Source organism: Otolemur garnettii, unplaced genomic scaffold (assembly GCF_000181295.1).
Source record: "Otolemur garnettii isolate 467f Iridium unplaced genomic scaffold, OtoGar3 scaffold00087, whole genome shotgun sequence".
NCBI classification, from domain to species: domain Eukaryota; kingdom Metazoa; phylum Chordata; class Mammalia; order Primates; family Galagidae; genus Otolemur; species Otolemur garnettii.
In genome coordinates, this window is record NW_003852482.1 from 4,647,648 (window position 1) to 4,666,513 (window position 18,866).

The window sequence follows — 18,866 nt, forward strand, 5'->3', positions numbered from 1 at the left end:
TTTTTTTTGGTTGCAGCCATCATTGTTGTTTGGCGGGCCCGGGCTGGATTCGAACCCACCACCTTAGGTGTATGTGGCTAGCACCTTAGCCACTTGAGCCACAGGCACCAAGCAGCTCATGTTTCTTTTAAGGGAATCTTTTTCTAGTGACTCTTTAAAGCATACACAGGATCTATTTGGCCTGTATTTTCTTGGTAAATAATTTTGTTCATGTTAATAGAAAACTATTATTCGTAGGAGAGACATGCTTTACCAAAATCTCTGGCCCTATAGTCAAGTTATTACAGGATTCTTCACCTTTGGAGTGGGGTATAAGCTTTAGCAAACTGTCCATCAAGGCCCCTAATGGCAGAAGGCTTGAATGGAAAGCCTGGCAAGGGAGCTCTCATGCCCCAGTTTGACCTTGAGAGGGACTACGACTGCTGATACCATTTAAGTCACATGTGACTATGTATGTTGGCAAGTTGTGCCATCAGCTGTTTTGCTCTCACTACATGGTATTTCCTACCCTTCTCCTTCCTTCTAGGCTTCAGTAGGAAGAGAGAATTGGAGCAAGTGTCTTTCCTCTTTTAGATGCATCCATGGTAGAGGCAACTTTGTTCATTTAATAGATGTACCACCTCAAGGATTCACGTGAGAGTTCCTGAACTGGAGCTGAACTTCACCTAGCAGTGTAACGCTTCTGCTCTGTCGCAGCTGCACTCATTAGGGAGTAATCCATCCACCCCTAAACCTGTGTCTGAATTCTCTTTGGATTTTTATAAATAAAAACTTAGATGTAGAAGAAAAGTTATAGTTAAGAGATGCCTGTCTTCACTTTTACTTGCAGTTGCATTTTTTTACATCATTGACAAACGTGTACAGAATTATTATAGATGATTTGATATGCGGTTGCTTGTTGTATGTGATTTACAGTTCTGAGGCATTCTCAAGGGTTTCTAGGCTACACATCACAGCACAAGTTTTCCAGAAGTCTGAATATCCAACTGACAATTTCAGATAAATACTTTGTAAAGGCAATTTTAGGTGCCCACCATTAGTATTTGCTGAAGATGTGTATAACTTAGCTTGTAATACATCTTGGCTAGGGCAGAGATAAGTGAAAAAAAAAAAATGCTTACAGGCCCTGCTAATGACAGCTATCCATGGCTGTTAGACTGGAGTTCACATGTAATCCCAGGCTTATCCGCTGCCTATATGCAGACACCCAAAGAATGAAAGTAAGATGAACTGCAAAAACGAATTGACCTGTGCTTATTTTGTTTCATCTCAAAATACTAAAACACAGGACCCTGGTCCTCTTCCTCAAACCTTTTTTATTCAAGAAGACAGCTTGTAGATACGAAGTTACAATGTTGGATGTAGAGGAGAATACAACTTTGGGGTCAGATGCCAAAGAGGGAAAAATCTAGATCTAGGGATGCATTCATTTTTTAATTTGGCTTTTGAGGTAAGTGTATACACTGAAGCTGCTGTCAGGTTCTGACCAGTATTTGCATCTGTGCCCCTCACTTCCTGTCAGGAGGTGGACATAGCACATCTTATTACTTCACTGACCAGAATAATTGTGCCTAGGGGCAGCACTAGAGGGCAAGACTGAAAGATAAATGACCAAGTAAACACTTAAAAATATAAAGAGTGGTAGGCAGCCCTTGAGATACCAACAATGCCCATGTAGTAGTACCATTCCCATGTTTTTCTTTTAGCATAATGATAACGATGGTGAAAGTCTTTTTTTTTTTTTGAGACAGAGCCTCAAGCTGTCCCCCTGGGTAGAGTGCAGTAGCATCACAGCTCACAGGAACCTCCAACTCCTGGGCTCAAGCGAGTCTCCTGCCTCAGCCTCCCAAGTAGCTGGGACCACAGACACCTGCCACAATGCCCGGCTATTTTTTGGTTGCAGCTGTCATTGTTGTTAGGTGGGCCCGGGCTGGATTCAAACCCACCACCTTAGGTGTACGTGGCTGGCACCTTAGCCACTTGAGCCACAGGCGCTGAGCCAATGGTGAAAGTCTTAACACACACGGAGCATTAGATGAAAAGCAACTTGCTTCCTTATGGCAAGGCCTTTATTAGGGTCCTGATCTCCGCTGGGTAGGCTACGGGATCTCATCTCGCTGTATCCTAATTTTACCTTTGCCTTAGATATTTCTTTTCAGGTAAAAGATCTAACTAGGATTAATTTCAAAAGGCAGTCTATATGACTCAGTGGCTAACAGCCAGTTTTAAGATTGTGAAGATCAGAAGTGCCTACATTTTAATTCCGGCTCTGTTGGACTGTGTGTAGCCAGACAAGCACTCCCCATCTGGGTGGTGTGGTCAGCCTTTCTGAAGGGCCAGCCCGCTAGCTCATAGGAGGACCACTGGAATTTGATGTGGGGAGCGTGCTCCACATGGAAATATAATTACCCTGCCGTCTGCAGCAAGAGGTTTTGATTGTCAGAGAGTTGCTTCGTCCTCTTGCTTGACTTTGACCAGATTATGTGTTTCAGAGCTTGTTTCCAGGCTGTTCCACGCTCAGGGTAATTAGGCATATGTAAATGAGGCTCAGTTTTCATATTCTGTATTCAACTCTGGAACAGCTATCAGAGAAGCTGATAAAGTCTTAGCTGACCTGAATAGTATACATTTTCCTCTTGTATGCCAGGCACCACGATAGACCCTGAGTGTCCCAGACAGGTTGTCCTTGCCCTCATGCAATTTATAATCTAGTAATCAGATCATACCTAAACATAGTTTATAGGGCCCATATTGAAAAGCAAGTTGGAATGTAAATATATTTAATGTGGACATTTGAGTTAATTTGGACAGAAAGTAGAGTAAAGGGCTCACAGATATTTTATGCTTATATAGAAGGGTGACACTTATGTTGTGCTCCTTCACAGCAGAGTTAGGCTTTGTGCATTTAGTTAAAATGTGTCTTAACTGCTAGTTCAGTCAGTCTGCCAGACCCTGGTAACTGCTGGAGATGCAGTGCTGAGTAAGCCCGGATATGACAGCTAGTAATCAGTCACACTTACTCCTGTTGTGCTAAGTGACACAGAGAATTATAGGCTGCTAAGAGTATGGGACGGGGACCTGACCTAGGGACTGAGAGGGAGACAGAGTATTTGAGCTGAAATTCGGAGGATGAAGGGTAGATTTAGGAGGAAGAGGCAAGGTCAGAGTCTCCTGGGCCGAGGGGCAGCATGCTGTGTGCTCACAAATGAGGCAGGGATGGTGGTGAGATGGTGCAGCCTACTCAGTGCTTGTGCTCTCAGTGCTTCTGTAGCTGGGCCCTGCCTCCTGGAGCCCCTCCAGCAGTTGCTGGGTGCCCACACTGTGCCCAGGGCCCTCCAGCGGATTGGTCAATAGCCATAGTCTTCTCACTTCACAGAGGAAGAGACTTAAGGTTAGCACTAGAGACTTAAATAGTAGAATGTTACACAGCTAATAAGTGAGAGCTTGGATTTCAACCCAGAACTCTCTAATTCTAGAGCCTGTCCTGTCCATTCATTTATAGCTCTGATAGACATTAACAAAGAGATTACAAGTTCAGCATGCTATAAAGAATTTTCCAGCAGCCAGCTGTTCAGAAATGTAGCTGGGGAGAGGCACATGCTTCTGATAATTACAATTGTTCATTCCAGTGGAAAACAGTGGACACCTGTTGGGGACAGAGTAGAAGGAGCTTGTACCAGATGGACCCCAAACCCCCTTCCAATTACATCTAGGATTTTAGTGCATTGTAAGGTTATTCTTTTGTATGTATCTGTTTATGATTTTTCCTTTCAGTGACCATGAAAGACACCAAGTTGACGGCACTGGAAACTGAAGTACCAATTGTCCCCAGAACAGGTAAGGTATAAACTCAGTCCAGTGGCTGGGAGAAGATAGGAGGGAATTAGTTATTCTGTCTGTGATTGTACTGGTATGTAGATGCTTCTTTGCATTAAGAGATGTAATATTTAGGGTTTTAGCTACTTGCCAGCAACTGGACCATCTATGGCATGAAGCAATTAGTCAGATTACTGATAAATCTTAATTGCTTACTCAGTGCCAGGCACTGTGCTAAGTGCATTATCTACATTACCTGTTTTCTTCTTTATGGCCACACCTTTGGTGTATCCCCATTTTACAGGTGAGAAATCAGGCTCCAAGATGTTAGTGTAATTTTCCTGAGGATGAATAGCTAATGCCAGGTGGACCTATGACTTAAGTCAGTTCTGTCTGGCAGCAAAGTTAGCTTTAACTGCCAAACTAAATGGAAGTCTGTGTGCGGGCAGAGGTTCCTAACTCTGACTGCATCTTAGTGATCCACATGGGTTTATTTAAACACAAAACAAAGCAAAACAAAACACCACACCACACATGGTGTTTGGACCCTACCCCTTAACCTGCTCTGCATTGGGCCCTGGGCTGGGAATCTATAATCTAGCAAATGAGCTTTTGCATCTTGACATGGCTTTATCTGTTAATTGTCTAAGATTAGTTTGGGAGAATAAATCATATGCTATAATGGCTTTTAGGAATTAGAGGATTCTCAAAGTCTTAGAACATACCTTACATAAATATCCTGGCATTTCCATGGAAATGAGTTTAGTCTTAGTGACTTAACTAATCCCTGCACTGTAATTTTGAGTTTACCAGCAGGAACACCACCTGCAGAGGTGTGTGTGTGCAGGAAGGAGTTGGGGAAGGTAGGGAGTGGTTTGGTCCACTGTCTGTAGACCATGGATACGTGGAGAGCTGATGTGACTTGTGTCCTGGCTCAGTGGTTGCTGTTTACTATGTTCTGTTGCTGTTGGCCTCACCTGTGTCATAGGAGTTGTGAAGTAAGGTAGAGACTTAACTTTTGTGCTACAGATTCATGTTGGCTCATAAACAAGGACTTGCTACAGATTGTAGACTGTGTAACAAGAAGGTAGAAGTACCTTCTCTCATAAGCAGGGAAAGCTTTCTAGGTTTGACTTTTCATTTTCAGTTTTTTATGTGTACTTCACACTGTTCCACTTTTATTTATATTTTTATTTATTTATTTTTCAGACAGAGTCTCACTCTGTCACCCAGACTAGAGTGCTATGGCGTTAGCCTAGCTCACAGCAATTCAAACTCCTGGGCTTAAGTGATCCTCCTGCCTCAGCCTTAAGTAGCTGGGACTGCAGGTGCCTGCCACAACATGTGGCTGATTTTTCTATTTTTAGTAGAGATGGGGTCTGGCTCTTGCTCAGGCTAGTTTCAGACTCTGGAGCTTAAGAGATCCTCCTACCTTGGCCTCCCACAGTATGAGGATTACTGGTGTGAGCTACCATTATTAGCCTTATTTCATTTCATTATTTTTTAAATTTATTTTTGATACCTTTTTAGGAACATGGTTTTACTCTTGTCACCCAGGTTGGAGTGTATAGTGATTTGGTCACAGTTCACTGTAATCTCCAACTCCTGGACTCAAGGAATCCTCTTGCCTCAGCTTCCAGAGTAGCTAGGACTCCAGGCATGTAACCACCACTCCCACACCCACCCACTGTTGACAAGCCATCTTCCCACCTTGAGCTCCCACAGTGCTAGGATCACACAGCCACTACACCTGGCTCATTTGGAAGTCCACCAATATTAACATGAACCTAAGGTCAAGTGGGTAAGTGTTCAGATCATTAAGGCTCAAGCTGAATTTCACCATCATAAAATGTACATTCTGGGAGACAAAAGTAAACCTCAGATTTTTAAAAACATTTATCATGCTTGTAATTGTATTACATTTTAGTAGTTATATTTTAAAAGTTTGAAATTTTAGTGTAGGAAAAACACTTTGCGAGCACTAACGTCATCTGAGTTACCCCTGTGAGCACTTGGCACGTATGTGTGATGCCATCTTCACCTGTCACTCTCAGTCCCGTTGTTAACTTTGTGGACAAAGCAGAATTCAGGAAATTTTCTGGTAAATGGTTTTCTAAAAGGAACCTTGTACCTGGGATTCATAGCTTGGCAAGCTCCAAAGATCCTTCTTCTTCAATTACTAAAAATTGTTGGCAACCCACAGCAATTTTTTTTTTTAAAGAAATCTAACTCTTGATAGCAATTTTCTTTTTTTCATGTGGACTCTTGTTTATACTTTTTTCCTCTTTTAAAAAAATTTTTGGGTTGAGAATGGTGGCTCAAACCTATAATCCTAGCATTTTGGGAGGCCAAAGTGGAGAATCTCTTGAGGCCAGTAGTTCAAGATGAGTATGAGCAACATATTGAGACCCCGTTTTTACAAAAAATAGGAAAACTAGCTGGACACAGTGGTATATGTCTGTAGTTTCAGCTAGTTGGGAGGCTAAACCAGGTGTATCACTTGAGCATAGGAATTTGAGATTGCAGTAAACTATGATGATGCTACTATACTCCAGCCTGAACAACAGAGTGAGGTACTGTCAAAAAATAATTTTTTTAAAAATTTTGTCTAGGCTCAGTGGCTCTTGTCTATCATCCCAGCACTTTGAGAGGCCCAGGAAGGAGGATCTCTTGAGGCCTGGAGTTTGAGACCAACCTAGGCAAAATAGCAAGATTCTATCTCTACAGAAATTAAAATTAGCCAGTATGGTGGTGTGTGCCTGTAGTGCTAGCTCAGGGTTTTCCAACCTTTTTATCTCATGGCACACTTGAACCTGTAGTTAAACTAATGCAGCACACTTAAATTATGTTGATTATAAAAAAGAGTAAAGAATATATGTACTGTTTTTGAATTTCTTTCAAAAATAATTAATTATCTTTAAAATTTTTTGAGGCACTTTGATCCCTTCTCCACCCACCAATTGAAAATCATTGTCCTAGTACTTGAGAAGTTGAGATGGGAGGATCACTTGAGCTCAGGAGCTCCATCTACCCTGGGTGAAACAGTGAGACTGAGACCCTTTCTCTCTCTCTCTCTTTTTTTTAATATCCTACAGTTTGAAAAGAGACCTTTTTTCTAATTGATACTCAGTAATTATACCTATTTCTGATTTGATCAAAACACATGATGTATGCCAATCACTTGGACAAACTTTTCGTTTAAATTTTTAGCCTCCATAGATTCAGAATTATAAGAAATCATCATAAAACCTTTTCTTCTCTTCTTCTTCTTCTTTTTTTTTTTTTGAGACAGAGTTTCACTCTGTTGACCAGGCTAGCATGCCATGGCCTCAGCCTAGCTCACAGCATCCTCACACTCCTGAGCTCAAGAGATCTGCATGAGGCTTCTGAGTAGCTGGGACTATAGGCGCCAGCCACAATGCCTGGCTGGTTTTTCTATTTGTAATAGAGACAGGGTCTTGCTCTTGCTCAGGGTGGTCTTGAACTCTTGAGTTCAAAAAGTCCTCCCACCTCAGCCTCCCAGTGTTAGAATCGCAGGCATGAGCCACCATACCTGGCCCTGTGGTACTAATTGATCTTCAGGCAGCTTTTCCCAGCCACTCTTGTGAAGGCTGTAAAGTGTGTTTAACATGTGGCTGTCCTACTCGCTGCCACAATCCATTGACTCCTGAGAGCTGGTCCCTTCCCTTCCTTGTGCATATGCTGCTCTGTGTTCATTACTCTTTGGAATACACAAGGTTCTTTCATTGCACTACCTTCCCTGCATAGCACTCTCCATTCAGTATATGCTTGAGAAATATTTGAGTGAGTTTAAAAAGGAGAGATACAATGTCAAAAATGCTTGAACTTGGGTCACTTATAGAAAGATTCTCACATAAAAAACAAGTTTTATATTTTTTCTGGGGATGACAAAATATGGTTAAATAGTAGAATTTTAGCACCAAAGAGAAAAGCTTATTGCCAAAAATGTCCTAATGTGTTTTAGAATAAAACCTTTTTGCATGCTGAAAAACAAACTAGGTAGCCCAAGCCCATTAGGGCTTACAGTTGACAAGTTGACTGGACAGGCGCCATCTTTGTTTAAAATTGAACCCCCGTTGCTGTGCTGTGGGACTGTCTGCACTTGAGGACCAGATCTGGCATTACTATCTTCTGAATACACAGAAGACAGACAAAGTCTCATTAGACTGAGAGTAGGTAAGTAGTAATTTTACTGGAACAAAACCAAATGCAAGGACCAAATACTTTTAAATTTATGAACTATATTGTTTGAGAATGCAGATTCTGATTGAGAATTTACCTAATTCTGATTTTGATTTACCTGAAGTACAAATAAATGTGGGGGTGAGCTAGATAAAGTTGCTATTAAAAAGTCATCTTTTATTGAAAGATGGTGGCCCAAAGATTTTTACTAGTATTTTTTATAATAATATATATGTCCTATTCAGTGAGTATTTGTACCAGGTACTGTGTTAATTTCTTTACATACATTATCTCATTTAATTTTCTCGGAACAATAAACCCTGTCAGGTTAGTATTATATTCATTTATGGGTTTAATTTAATTCAACTCAGAATAAGATGAAATTTGTGTTTTTACTTTTGAGCCCTATTTTACCAGTTATGGTCTCACCTGTCTCAGCTCTTTGAAATTAACTTCCTTTGTGATTTATCTGTAAGATTTGTATTTATAGCAGCTTCCTATATCATGATTTGCTCTCAAAAATGCATTTTGGCATTTTAATTTTTTCTGGGTAGTGAACTTCTGATTCACTAAGAACATCAGTAAATGTCACCAAGTTGTAATTAAATGAGAACGTAGATACATTACAACTGATACTGAGTTAATACCTGGCAGTTTCTGGAGTTATTGTTAATTTAAATTTGGCATCTTTGCAGAACGAACTTAAGTTGGATTTTTAGTTGAGTTTTTCTTTAACGTAATGTTTTTCATATAGGACTTATCTATCACTTATGTAAGAATCACCTGGGGTGTTCAGTCTTGGAGTGAGCCCAGGAAAGTGTATTTCCAGCAAGCATCCCAGGTGGTTTTGGTGCACACCAAAGCTTAGGAGCTGCTGTTTTAACTTACTCAAAGAAAATCGCATAAGAATATACTTTAACACGGTGCAGCAGGCATATACAATCATGTATAAGGCCTGGGAGTTGAGCCCTGCAAGTTCTGCTTTACCATGTGGTCTTAACAAAGTTATTTATCCTTTTGGGGGAGTCCAAATTCCCATTTGTAAAATAAGGACCATACCTTTTTACCTCGTAGTTGGTGTGACGATCAGAACCACAAATAAACTTGATAGCACATTTAAGAGCTTGAGGCTTTGGAGTCAGGCAGATCTGGGTTCAGATGTCAGTTCCTCTCCCTTGGTTTTGCCTCTTGGCAGCTTTGTGACCCAGAGCAAATGGCTTCATCTGTGTTCCTCACCTGGGGCAGGGGGGCTGAAGCACTCTCATGATGGTAGCATAAGGAGTATGTTTGATGGTATGTGTAGAGGTGTGTAGTACCTGTCTTATGAATGGTACCTGTTATTGTTTTTACAGATATAACTTCAGAGACCAAATTGGGGAGAAATAATCAGTCATAAATGTGTATAGTGACACTTGGAGAATGAGTTGCTTTTTGTATATCAAGAGAAGGCAAATCTTAGGACCATGAAGAGCTGGGGTTTTGGAGGATGAGTTTTTGAAGGTTTGGTCTGATGGTCCCCATACTTCCCTGTAATCACTGGCATTTGGGTGCCTGAGAGATGTCTGGGGCAAGTGTTGTACACTAAAACAAGCGATCCCCAGTCCCTATGAGGTGTGGGACTTCACGGACTTCTGATCTAATCAGCTATACTAGGTTTTTGACATTGATGAGATTGTCAAGAAGGAAACAGTATGCTTTCAGTTCTTTTTCTGAAAACAATTTATCTACTTTTTAGATCAATGATTTGAAATATAAACATAGTCAAAACCCAAGGTAGAATCAGAAGTTGAAATAAAACTTAGACATGATCCTGTCATTAAGTTGCTGTGATGATTGGTCTGAATGGTACCAGTTTTTTCAGTTCCTCTCTGATTGTTGCATTCCCTGAAACACCTGTTAACTTCAGAAATTTCCCAAAGAATTATTCATACACCCTGTCTTCTTTTATCAGCCAAATGGATTCACTATTTGAATCAGAAAGTTCTGGCCAAACTTTTCACCAGATTAGACACATTTGCTGGTTTGTCTTGCAGGTAGTTTTTTGTGGGGGAAAATGGGGCCATTTGGTCACTCTGTTGTCTTCCTTTTTCTCAGTCTGGTAGTGGCCCCAATGAAGAGCTTTTGGAATCTTTAATACACATCCTGGAGCTGGCGCGGCGCATTCGTGCAGGAGGATGGCCCAACAGGCGAATGTTGGGGAGCTGCTCTCCCTGCTGGATTCCCCCCTGCTGGGCACAAGAGATGATGTGATGGCTGCCTTTAAAGAGAACCTCAATTCTGGTTAGCAAAGTAAAATTCCTTCTAGCTTATTTGCTAAAAAGAAGAGATTGACCTAGTGCTAAATAGAATCCTACTGATAAATTTAATTTTCATCTTCTGAAGAAAGTTTTTTAAACCACCAAAAGAGAATACACATTGGTGGATTCACTCTATATGTGTTTTAAACTTAATTATGGAAATAAATACACAGAAGTAAGAATCAGATAGATCAGCACTCCATGAACTCAGTTTTAGCATTTCTGTGATTCTTGCTTTGTCTTACCTCCCAGACTCCCCACCACCCTCCAAGGATTCTAAAGCAGATCCTAAACATACCATTTCAACTGTAAATCATCTATGTGCTTTTTCATAGGAAAAGTGGTTAACCTCTCTCTAATCTGAAAAGTAAAATTTAACCGGGATGGCACCTGGCACCTGTGGCTCAAAGGCGCTGGCCCCATATGCCAGAGGTGGCAGGTTCAAACCTAGCCCTGGCCAAAAACTGCAAAAAAAAAAAAAAGTTCTTTTGGGCAGTGCCTGTGGCTCAGAAGGATAGGGTGCCAGTCCCATATGCCGGAAGTGGTGGGTTCAAACCCAGCCCTGGCCAAAATAAATAAATAAATAAAAATTTTAAAAAATAAAATAAAATTTAAATGGTACCCTTTTCTGCTTACCATGTTGGCAAAAATTGAATATAGATCATAGGAAAGGGCAGTATTAACAGGAGTATAAACTGCATTCAGCGTTTTTGGAGTCCCTGTCATCAGTTTGAAAACACACACCATTTGGCCCACTTCAGAGAATCTGTACTTTACTGTAGCCTGAAATGAAGTATAGTGAAACATTGGAACAGCCTAGTATCCTTCAGCAGGTAAATGGTTAAACGTAGAGCCATGAAGTGGCACTAGGGGGTCAGTCAAAAGAAAGAGGTAAAGCTGGGCACCTGGCTTATGCCTCCAGTCCCAGGACTTGGGAGCCAGGAGTTCAAGGCCACAGTGCGCTGTGACTGTGCCACTGCACTGTAGCCTGAGTGACAGAGTGCTAACACAGGAAGGTGTTTACAGTACAGTGTTAGGTGGAGAGAAGGCACCTGTGCACAGACTGTGTCCGCATGGACACGCGGGCTCCGTGCCTGCGACTGCACCAGTAGAAAGGGCTTTGAAGGGACAAATACCAGACTTGAGGGTGGAATCTCAGGAGTGCGTTGGGAGGCAGAGGTGAGGAGGACTTCCACTTTCATCTTATGTACTTTTATATAGTCTCCATTTTTAGCAATGCATATGAATTATTTTTTGTAATTAAATAAGAAATTAAGAAGCAGCATTTTATTTGCTTTTTTGGCTATCAAGGCAGATAACCCTGGACTCACCCCATTGTTACACCAGTAAGGAAGATGGAAATGCAGTGGTGCATAAAGCTGGGGGTGGCTTACAAAGAGGGATTTTTCTGGATTTGTGATAGGCAAGTATTTGAGGTAAATTTAGAATGATAAAGGAAATTAAGTGCCTTAAGTGGCCCTTTTCTTTATTTAGACCGTGGTCCTATGCTTGTAAACACCTTGGTGGATTATTACCTAGAAACCAGCTCACAGACAGCATTGCACATCCTGACTACCTTGCAAGAGCCACATGATAAGGTGAGTGCTAAAATGTGATAGGGTGTTCAATACATCCTCTGAGAGCAGTGTGACACCTGTGCCAGGCCACCGGACAGGCTGTCCAGAGCTTACTCATTTAACTTCTGTACACCACAGATGACATCTTTCCCAGATGATAACTGCATAGATAAATAGCTTGTAGGACCCATGTTTCCTGAAAAGTTTACAAAATAAAACATTATAGAGGCTTTAAAAGATCTTGTTGTCTAAAGAAATGCTATGATTCCAGTACTTTAATTGTATAGTGGCAGTTTGACTCATGGGTACCCATCTTTCAAAATTTCAATAGAATTTTTAGGCTTTTAGCAATATGAGAAAATCTCGTGCAGGGAATTAATGTGGCAGGTTAACAAGTCCTGCTTCCTAGTGCCAAGCACCTGAAGGGCTGCTTTGTGTTTCCTTTTTGCTTGTATTTTGGTTTGTGGTAAATAGCTAACGAAGCATTGTCATTGTAGACTTTGGTAAGTCTTGAGTTAGTGTATGAGAGTGACTTTACTAGGGTTTGGAGATCTTGCCACTGGGTGCCTTTTATAATACATCTTGTTTTCCTCTTTACTGTGGGCTGAATTGTAACTTCGACTACTATCTGATTTATATTTGGGGCTACACCATGTAGACTGAGTTGCTTTAGCAATAAGTGGCCTTTATATTTTTATTTGGGCTACACCATGTAGTCTGAGTTGCTTTAGCAATAAGTGGCCTGTGAAATGTCCTCCCTTCTTATGGACTTATATTGGGGGAGTCCTTTTTCATGAATTTCAGTCTGGCCGCCCTCTCTCAGGCCAGATGCAGCAATGTTTGTGGCTAATAAGGTGTTTTTTTTAATTTGTTTGTTTGTTTGTTTTTGAGACGGAGCCTCAAGCTATCCCCCTGGGTAGAGTGCCGTGGCATCACGCTCACAGCAACCTCCAACTCCTGGGCTCAAGCGAGTCTCCTGCCTCCGCCTCCCAAGTAGCTGGGACTACAGGCGCCCGCCACAACGCCTGGCCATTTTTTGGTTGCAGTCATCATTGTTGTTTGGCGGGCCCGGGCTGGGGATTCGAACCCGCCACCTTAGGTGTATGTGGCTGGCGCCTTAGCCGCTTGAGCCATAGGCGCCGAGCCTAATAAGGTTTTAAAATCTTGAATTTGATCTCTTTACCTGCTTGACCCTGCTTTGCATCAGCAGGGAGACTTTAGGTACTGAGTACATCATTGCTGCCTTTGCATCACCTTCATACACTCATGTGAGGATTTCCCTTGTTCTTTTACATTTTCAGCACCTCTTGGACAAAATTAATGAATATGTGGGCAAAACCACCACTCGTTTATCCATCCTCTCGTTACTGGGGCACGTCATCAGACTTCAGCCGTCGTGGAAGCATAAGCTCTCTCAAGCACCTCTTCTGCCTTCTTTACTAAAATGTCTCAAGGTGGGATGTTCGTAACGATCTGAGTGAAATGGTATTAAGAGTACAGTTTCTGAAATTTTTAATAACTTAAAACTAGCAAGCTAGATCTTAGCATTTACAAACTTCTAGATGTTTGGTTTTTCTCAAATGTAATGTAGCCAGAGTTGGTACGTAGTAAGCTCTCAAATGCGTCACAATGAGTGTTAAATATCTTGGTAAGCAAATATGGTAAAATTTTGATCAGATGGGTTCAATGTTACATTATTCGAGATGTCTTTGATTTCATCATTGTTGAGCCTTGCCTCAGTTAAAATGTGTTAGATTCCCTTTGGTCATCCCTGTTTCTGAATTCTTTCTGAGCTAAGAGAAAAATGGCTTTCCCTTTTTTTAACCATTTAGGAGTATGTTCTGGTTGCAGCTATAATTAAGATTTCATTGTTGTGTACTACTGTGCTGCATCCCACTATTTTTGCACTAAATTTAGTGTATTTTTCTACACAGGGAAGTCAAAACCTAAGTAGAACTTTGTGGTTTTAGTTTTAATAGTGGCTTGCTACAATACTCAGGGCTATTTGCTTAATCTCTTTTAGTTCCCGGACTTGTTTCCTATCTCTAAAATAAGACAATGTGGTTAATAGTAGCTGCCTGTACCTCACAGAGACATGGAACTACCCAGTAGTGTTTGTTCCAGGATGGCAGTGCCATTGGATTCATCCGATACAGCACCAGGCACATTGATTTTTGTGTCTGCCAAGAAGGGTAACTGTTTCATTATCCCTAGAGGTGGGTCCCTAGGAGTCATTGATAGAGTAGTATAAAACCATGCATTGAAAGGTAAGAAAAAACAGGAATAGCTTAATATTTAACAGCTTAATATTTTTTAAGCAAATGGATTGATAAGAATGTAATCCGGTTTCAAGGTACAATGTTTAGTTCAGATAGCAAAATATTTATCTTTTCCAAAAGAGTAAGCTTTAAATATTAATCATAGGTTATTACCCAAGTCTTCAGTTAGAATGTTGTGATGTATGAAATTAGTTAGTTCTTTTTGCTGGTATCACTGAATATTCTTACTATGTTCTCAATTCTCCTACCAAAATATTTCTCTTCCTAGATAACTGCTGTAACAAAAGGCTTGGTGCTTGATGTAAAAATTAAATATATTTAAAACTTTATTTCCAGACTCATAGTTTTCTTTTCTAATAGGAATCATGGATGTTTTAGCCTGCATGGTAGTCTTTTGATTTAATATCTTGCTTTATATATCTGAATCCCAGCTTTTTGGCAAAAAAGCTTTTCTATTTAATCATAGATCAGGTGAGATGCTATGGCTAGTCAGAGCTGATTTGTTATCCATTGGATATTAAATGTCTTCAATTAGCCCAAAGTCTTTTGAATTGATATTTAAACTCTAGGCATGGAAAGAGGTTTCTATCCCTTTCTGATTTACTGTTCTTTAGATACTGCTGTGAAGTGAGCTGTTCAGTTGGCTTGTACCAACAAGTAATTTCTTCAGTTATTCTCTGCTGTACTCCTTTGAAAAATATTGTTACTTGTCATCTCTTAGTGGTTTTTTTAAATTGATTTAACAAAAAATAATAATCCTAGGATGTGATTCAGTGAATGAACATAGAGCAGGGTTCCCATGTTCTGTTAGAAAGCAACTTGCCCTTGGGAGTCCCCAAGCCAAATTCAGGCTCATCTCCCAGATGTATCTGTGTGGGCCTCACAGACTCATTTCAGGAGAGCCGATCTCAGCAATTTTTCTGTTAAGTCTGTTTTTAATGTCCCCTCACAATCCTTAGGGACAGGGAAATGAGCATGAGTGTGACCGTCTGCTGTGTGCTTCCCACAGTATGTAGGGTCTCGCCCCACACTGCAGTGCCAACCCTGGAGCTCTACCTGATGGCTCTGGTCTCTGACTTTTCCTTCTGCAGATGGACTCTGACGTGGTCGTCCTCACAACGGGTGTCTTGGTGTTGATAACCTTGCTACCAATGATTCCACAGTCCGGGAAACAGCACCTTCTTGATTTCTTTGACATTTTTGGCCGTCTTTCATCTTGGTGCCTGAAGAAACCAGGTACAGATTTCCTTCTGTACCTGTCAGATGTTAGGAGGTGAATGCATTCTGTTGATTGACAGGTTCTATACTGTAAGGGATGGACATGTAGATTTTATAGCTGAAATGAGCAGTTTTCACTGAACAGGTAAGGAAGTACCTTGGGTGTATCCACTAGAGGCATGTAGCAGAAGCATGCGTGACTGTTGAGATGCCTTCCATGTTCTGTTGGCTTAAAAGGACTGGTGGTCAGAGAAATTGAGTGGTAGGATGTAAAACTTCCTCATCTTTGGTAGTGAACCTGGAAAACAGCTTCCATCTGTATTATAGCATACAGGACTAAGCTGCAGAACCTTTCTGCTGTACTCTGTTGTGATAGAATGCAAACATCCGGTTCTGAGAACCTGTCCACTATGTCTGCAGGAGGAGGCGGCAAGTGCAATGTGTCCTGACTAGTGTTTCTGTTTCAGACATGGTGGATTTTTCATATTGGCGGGTAGCATAGCTCTATCACTGTGATTTAGAAGCTGTAACCACATGAAATTCAGGTAATCATGAGATATTCATATCAAAAGTGTAAACTAAAAAAAAAAAAAAAAAAAAAAAAAAAAAAAACTAAAAAAAAAAGTGTAAACTGTGGAAGCCCTGTGAGACAGTGCTATGGCTTCCTACACAGGGTCAGATACAAGCTCAAGCCCATGTGGGGCCTGCTGATTCAGCGAAATCTTTGGAAGAAAACAAAGGTTGGTCCAGTTTTTTAAAACTTAAAAATTAATTTTTTATTCCTGGTACCCCTGTTGCAATTTATAGGGCAATGCACCTGATGTAATGAAAAGAAAAAGATGAAACTATAACAGATAGAAGACCTTGGGCGTGTGCGCCCAACTGGCCCTGCATTGCATTTATCCATTCCTGAGCTTTCTGGAAACTGTAGCTATGACAGTCCTGCTTAAGCTGCAGCTCCCCTGACAAATTCTTGCTCTTTCTCCTGCTAAAACTATGGCCCTTTTCTTTGTTTTTAGAGTCTTTTGTTAACTGTGTCTACCACGTCCACCACTAGATTCCTCACCACCATCATAGGGACAGCCTGTGCGGCTTCCACCAAAACCACCTCATTTCTTGGGTCCATAATTTGGTTGCTATTGTCCACTTTAATTTCCAGAGTCATTATAGTTCCCACCACCACCATAGTTACCACTGCCAAAATTGCCTCCTTCACCGTGACCATGATACCAGTTTCCATCTCGGTTTCCATGTCCCTGTCCACTGCCACCATAGCTACCTCTACTGCTGTTAAGTAGGACGCTGCCATAGTTGCCACCATCACATCCTCTATAACTAAACCTCTGCTGCCATAGCCACCTCATTTACCAGAGTATCAGCCATAGCCAGAATTACTCTATCCCCTCCAGAGCTCCCTGCATGACCTGAGAGTTACCAGGTCTACCTCTTTGTGATCTGGCAGACTATACCTTTTCATGTCACAGTTACACCCATTAGGAGTGTGATTTTACTGATTTTTCCAAGCAATAGTTTTATCAACTGTATCATGACCTTCAAAAGTTGCCAAAGCACGCCTGTGACTCAAGCAGCTAAGGCATACACCTGAGTTGGCAGGTTTGAATCCAGCCTGGGCCTGCCAAACGACAATGACGGCTGCAACCAAAAAATAGCCAGGCGTTGTGGCGGGCGCCTGTAGTCCCAGCTACTTGGGAGGCAAAGGCAGGAGACTCCCTTGAGCCCAGGAGTTGGAGGTTGCTGTGAGCTGGGATGCCACGGCACTCTACCCAGGGCGACAGCTTGAGGCTCTGTCTCCAAAAAAAAAAAAAGTTGCCAAAGCAGATCCTCTCTTTTTTTCCACTCTGCCTATCTTCCATAACTTCTGTGGTTTCAATGTGCAATACTTTTCAGAGTAGTCTCTCAAGTTATATTCTTCTGTATCTTCTAAAATCACCACAAGTCTTGTAGACATGGTGGCTCATACCTGTAATCCTGGCACTCCGGGAGGCCGAGGTGGGTAGATTGCTTGATTTTTGGAGTTTGGGATCAGCCTGAGCAAGAGCATGACCCCATTTCTAAAAATGAATAAATAAAAAATAAAATCACCAGCAGTCTGAGTGTGGTGGCTCATACCTATAATCCTAGCACTTTGGGAAGCCAGGAGGAAGGCAGGAGGATTGCTTGAAATCAGGAGTTTGAAATGGGCCTGAATAAAATTAAGACTCTATCTCTACAAAAAAAGAAAAATATTAGCTGGGTGTCACTATGGGCACCTGTAGTACCAGCTACTTGGGAGGCTGAGGCAGGAGGATCACTTGAGCCCAGAAGTTTGAAGTTGCAGTGAACTAGGATGATGCCACTGCACTCTAGCCAGGGACATAGAGCAAAACTCTGCCATTTAAAAAAAAAATAAAATGTAAGAGCCTTCTTGGGTCACACTCTGTAGATTAGGGTTTCTCCAAAGGCCATAGGGATCCATTGGTGGATTTTAAATAAGGATGTCTGGTATGTTCAGATTTGCATTTTAGAAAACCACTCTGACTTACTGTCTTTGGAGCGAGGTGAAGTATACATAAATAAAAAGTCTCAAGGCGATAGTCAGCTATGATCATGCTGCTGCACCATAGCCTGGGCAACAGAGCCAGACCCTGTCTCAAAAAAGGAAAAAGAAAACGTCTTGCTGACAGCCAGTTTGTGTCTGTTCTATACACCTCAGTCTTGCTCAGTCTTTGTCCAACTAAGAGGCTTCTCTCCCTGGTTTCCTTTCTCAGGTCACGTGGCAGAGGTCTATCTTGTCCATCTCCATGCCAGTGTTTATGCACTCTTTCATCGCCTGTATGGAATGTACCCTTGCAACTTTGTCTCCTTTCTGCGTTCTCACTACAGTATGAAAGAAAACCTGGAGACTTTTGAAGAAGTGGTCAAGGTAAATTAAAACTGCTCAATTATTTGATGTATAGTGTACTATTTAAAGACATCTGCATTTATCCCTTTTGAATTATTAATCTTGAAAAGAAATCCTGCTTTCTCCCCAAATTCCCCTTATCGCCAGGCAGCCACTACTCTGCTTCATAGATCTGTCTTCATACATTCCCCTCTTCTGACATCCGTGTAAATGAGGTCATATGTACCGTGCATCATCTTTTAATGCATCTTTCCTTCAGTGTGATGTTTCCGAGATTCAGCTGTGTTGTAATAATGTGTCAGTACTTCATTTCCTTCTGATGTCAGATAATATGCTGCTGTTTGAATATACCCAAACATCCTGCCCTTTATAATCTGTCAACCCAAACTCTTCTAGCCAATGATGGAGCATGTGCGAATTCATCCGGAATTAGTGACTGGATCCAAGGACCATGAACTGGACCCTCGAAGGTATAGACACTATATTTCCTAGTGACAGATTTTTTTTTGTAGAGACAAGAGTCTTACTTTATTACCCTCAGTAGAGTTCTGTGGCGTCACAGCTCACCACAACC

The 18,866-nt window shown here is 41.4% G+C and overlaps 1 protein-coding gene across 5 annotated transcripts in view; it reads left to right on the forward strand.

Annotated features, from left to right (window-relative positions):
• The window catches only part of TSC1 (TSC complex subunit 1), a 50,638-nt gene that overhangs the window by 5,379 nt on the left and 26,393 nt on the right, over positions 1-18,866 (forward strand). For 4 of the 5 annotated variants that reach the window (XM_023516172.1, XM_023516171.1, XM_023516174.1 and 1 more), the window contains exons 2-8: positions 3,775-3,837; positions 10,114-10,299; positions 11,811-11,914; positions 13,195-13,347; positions 15,264-15,408; positions 18,159-18,313; positions 18,689-18,762. In XM_023516172.1, the coding sequence (XP_023371940.1) occupies positions 10,194-10,299; positions 11,811-11,914; positions 13,195-13,347; positions 15,264-15,408; positions 18,159-18,313; positions 18,689-18,762 (737 nt within the window). In that variant the 5' untranslated portion in view covers positions 3,775-3,837; positions 10,114-10,193. Of the gene's footprint in view, positions 1-3,774; positions 3,838-7,836; positions 8,014-10,113; positions 10,300-11,810; positions 11,915-13,194; positions 13,348-15,263; positions 15,409-18,158; positions 18,314-18,688; positions 18,763-18,866 lie in introns of all 5 variants that reach the window. The other variant, XM_023516173.1, reaches the window with a different exon arrangement.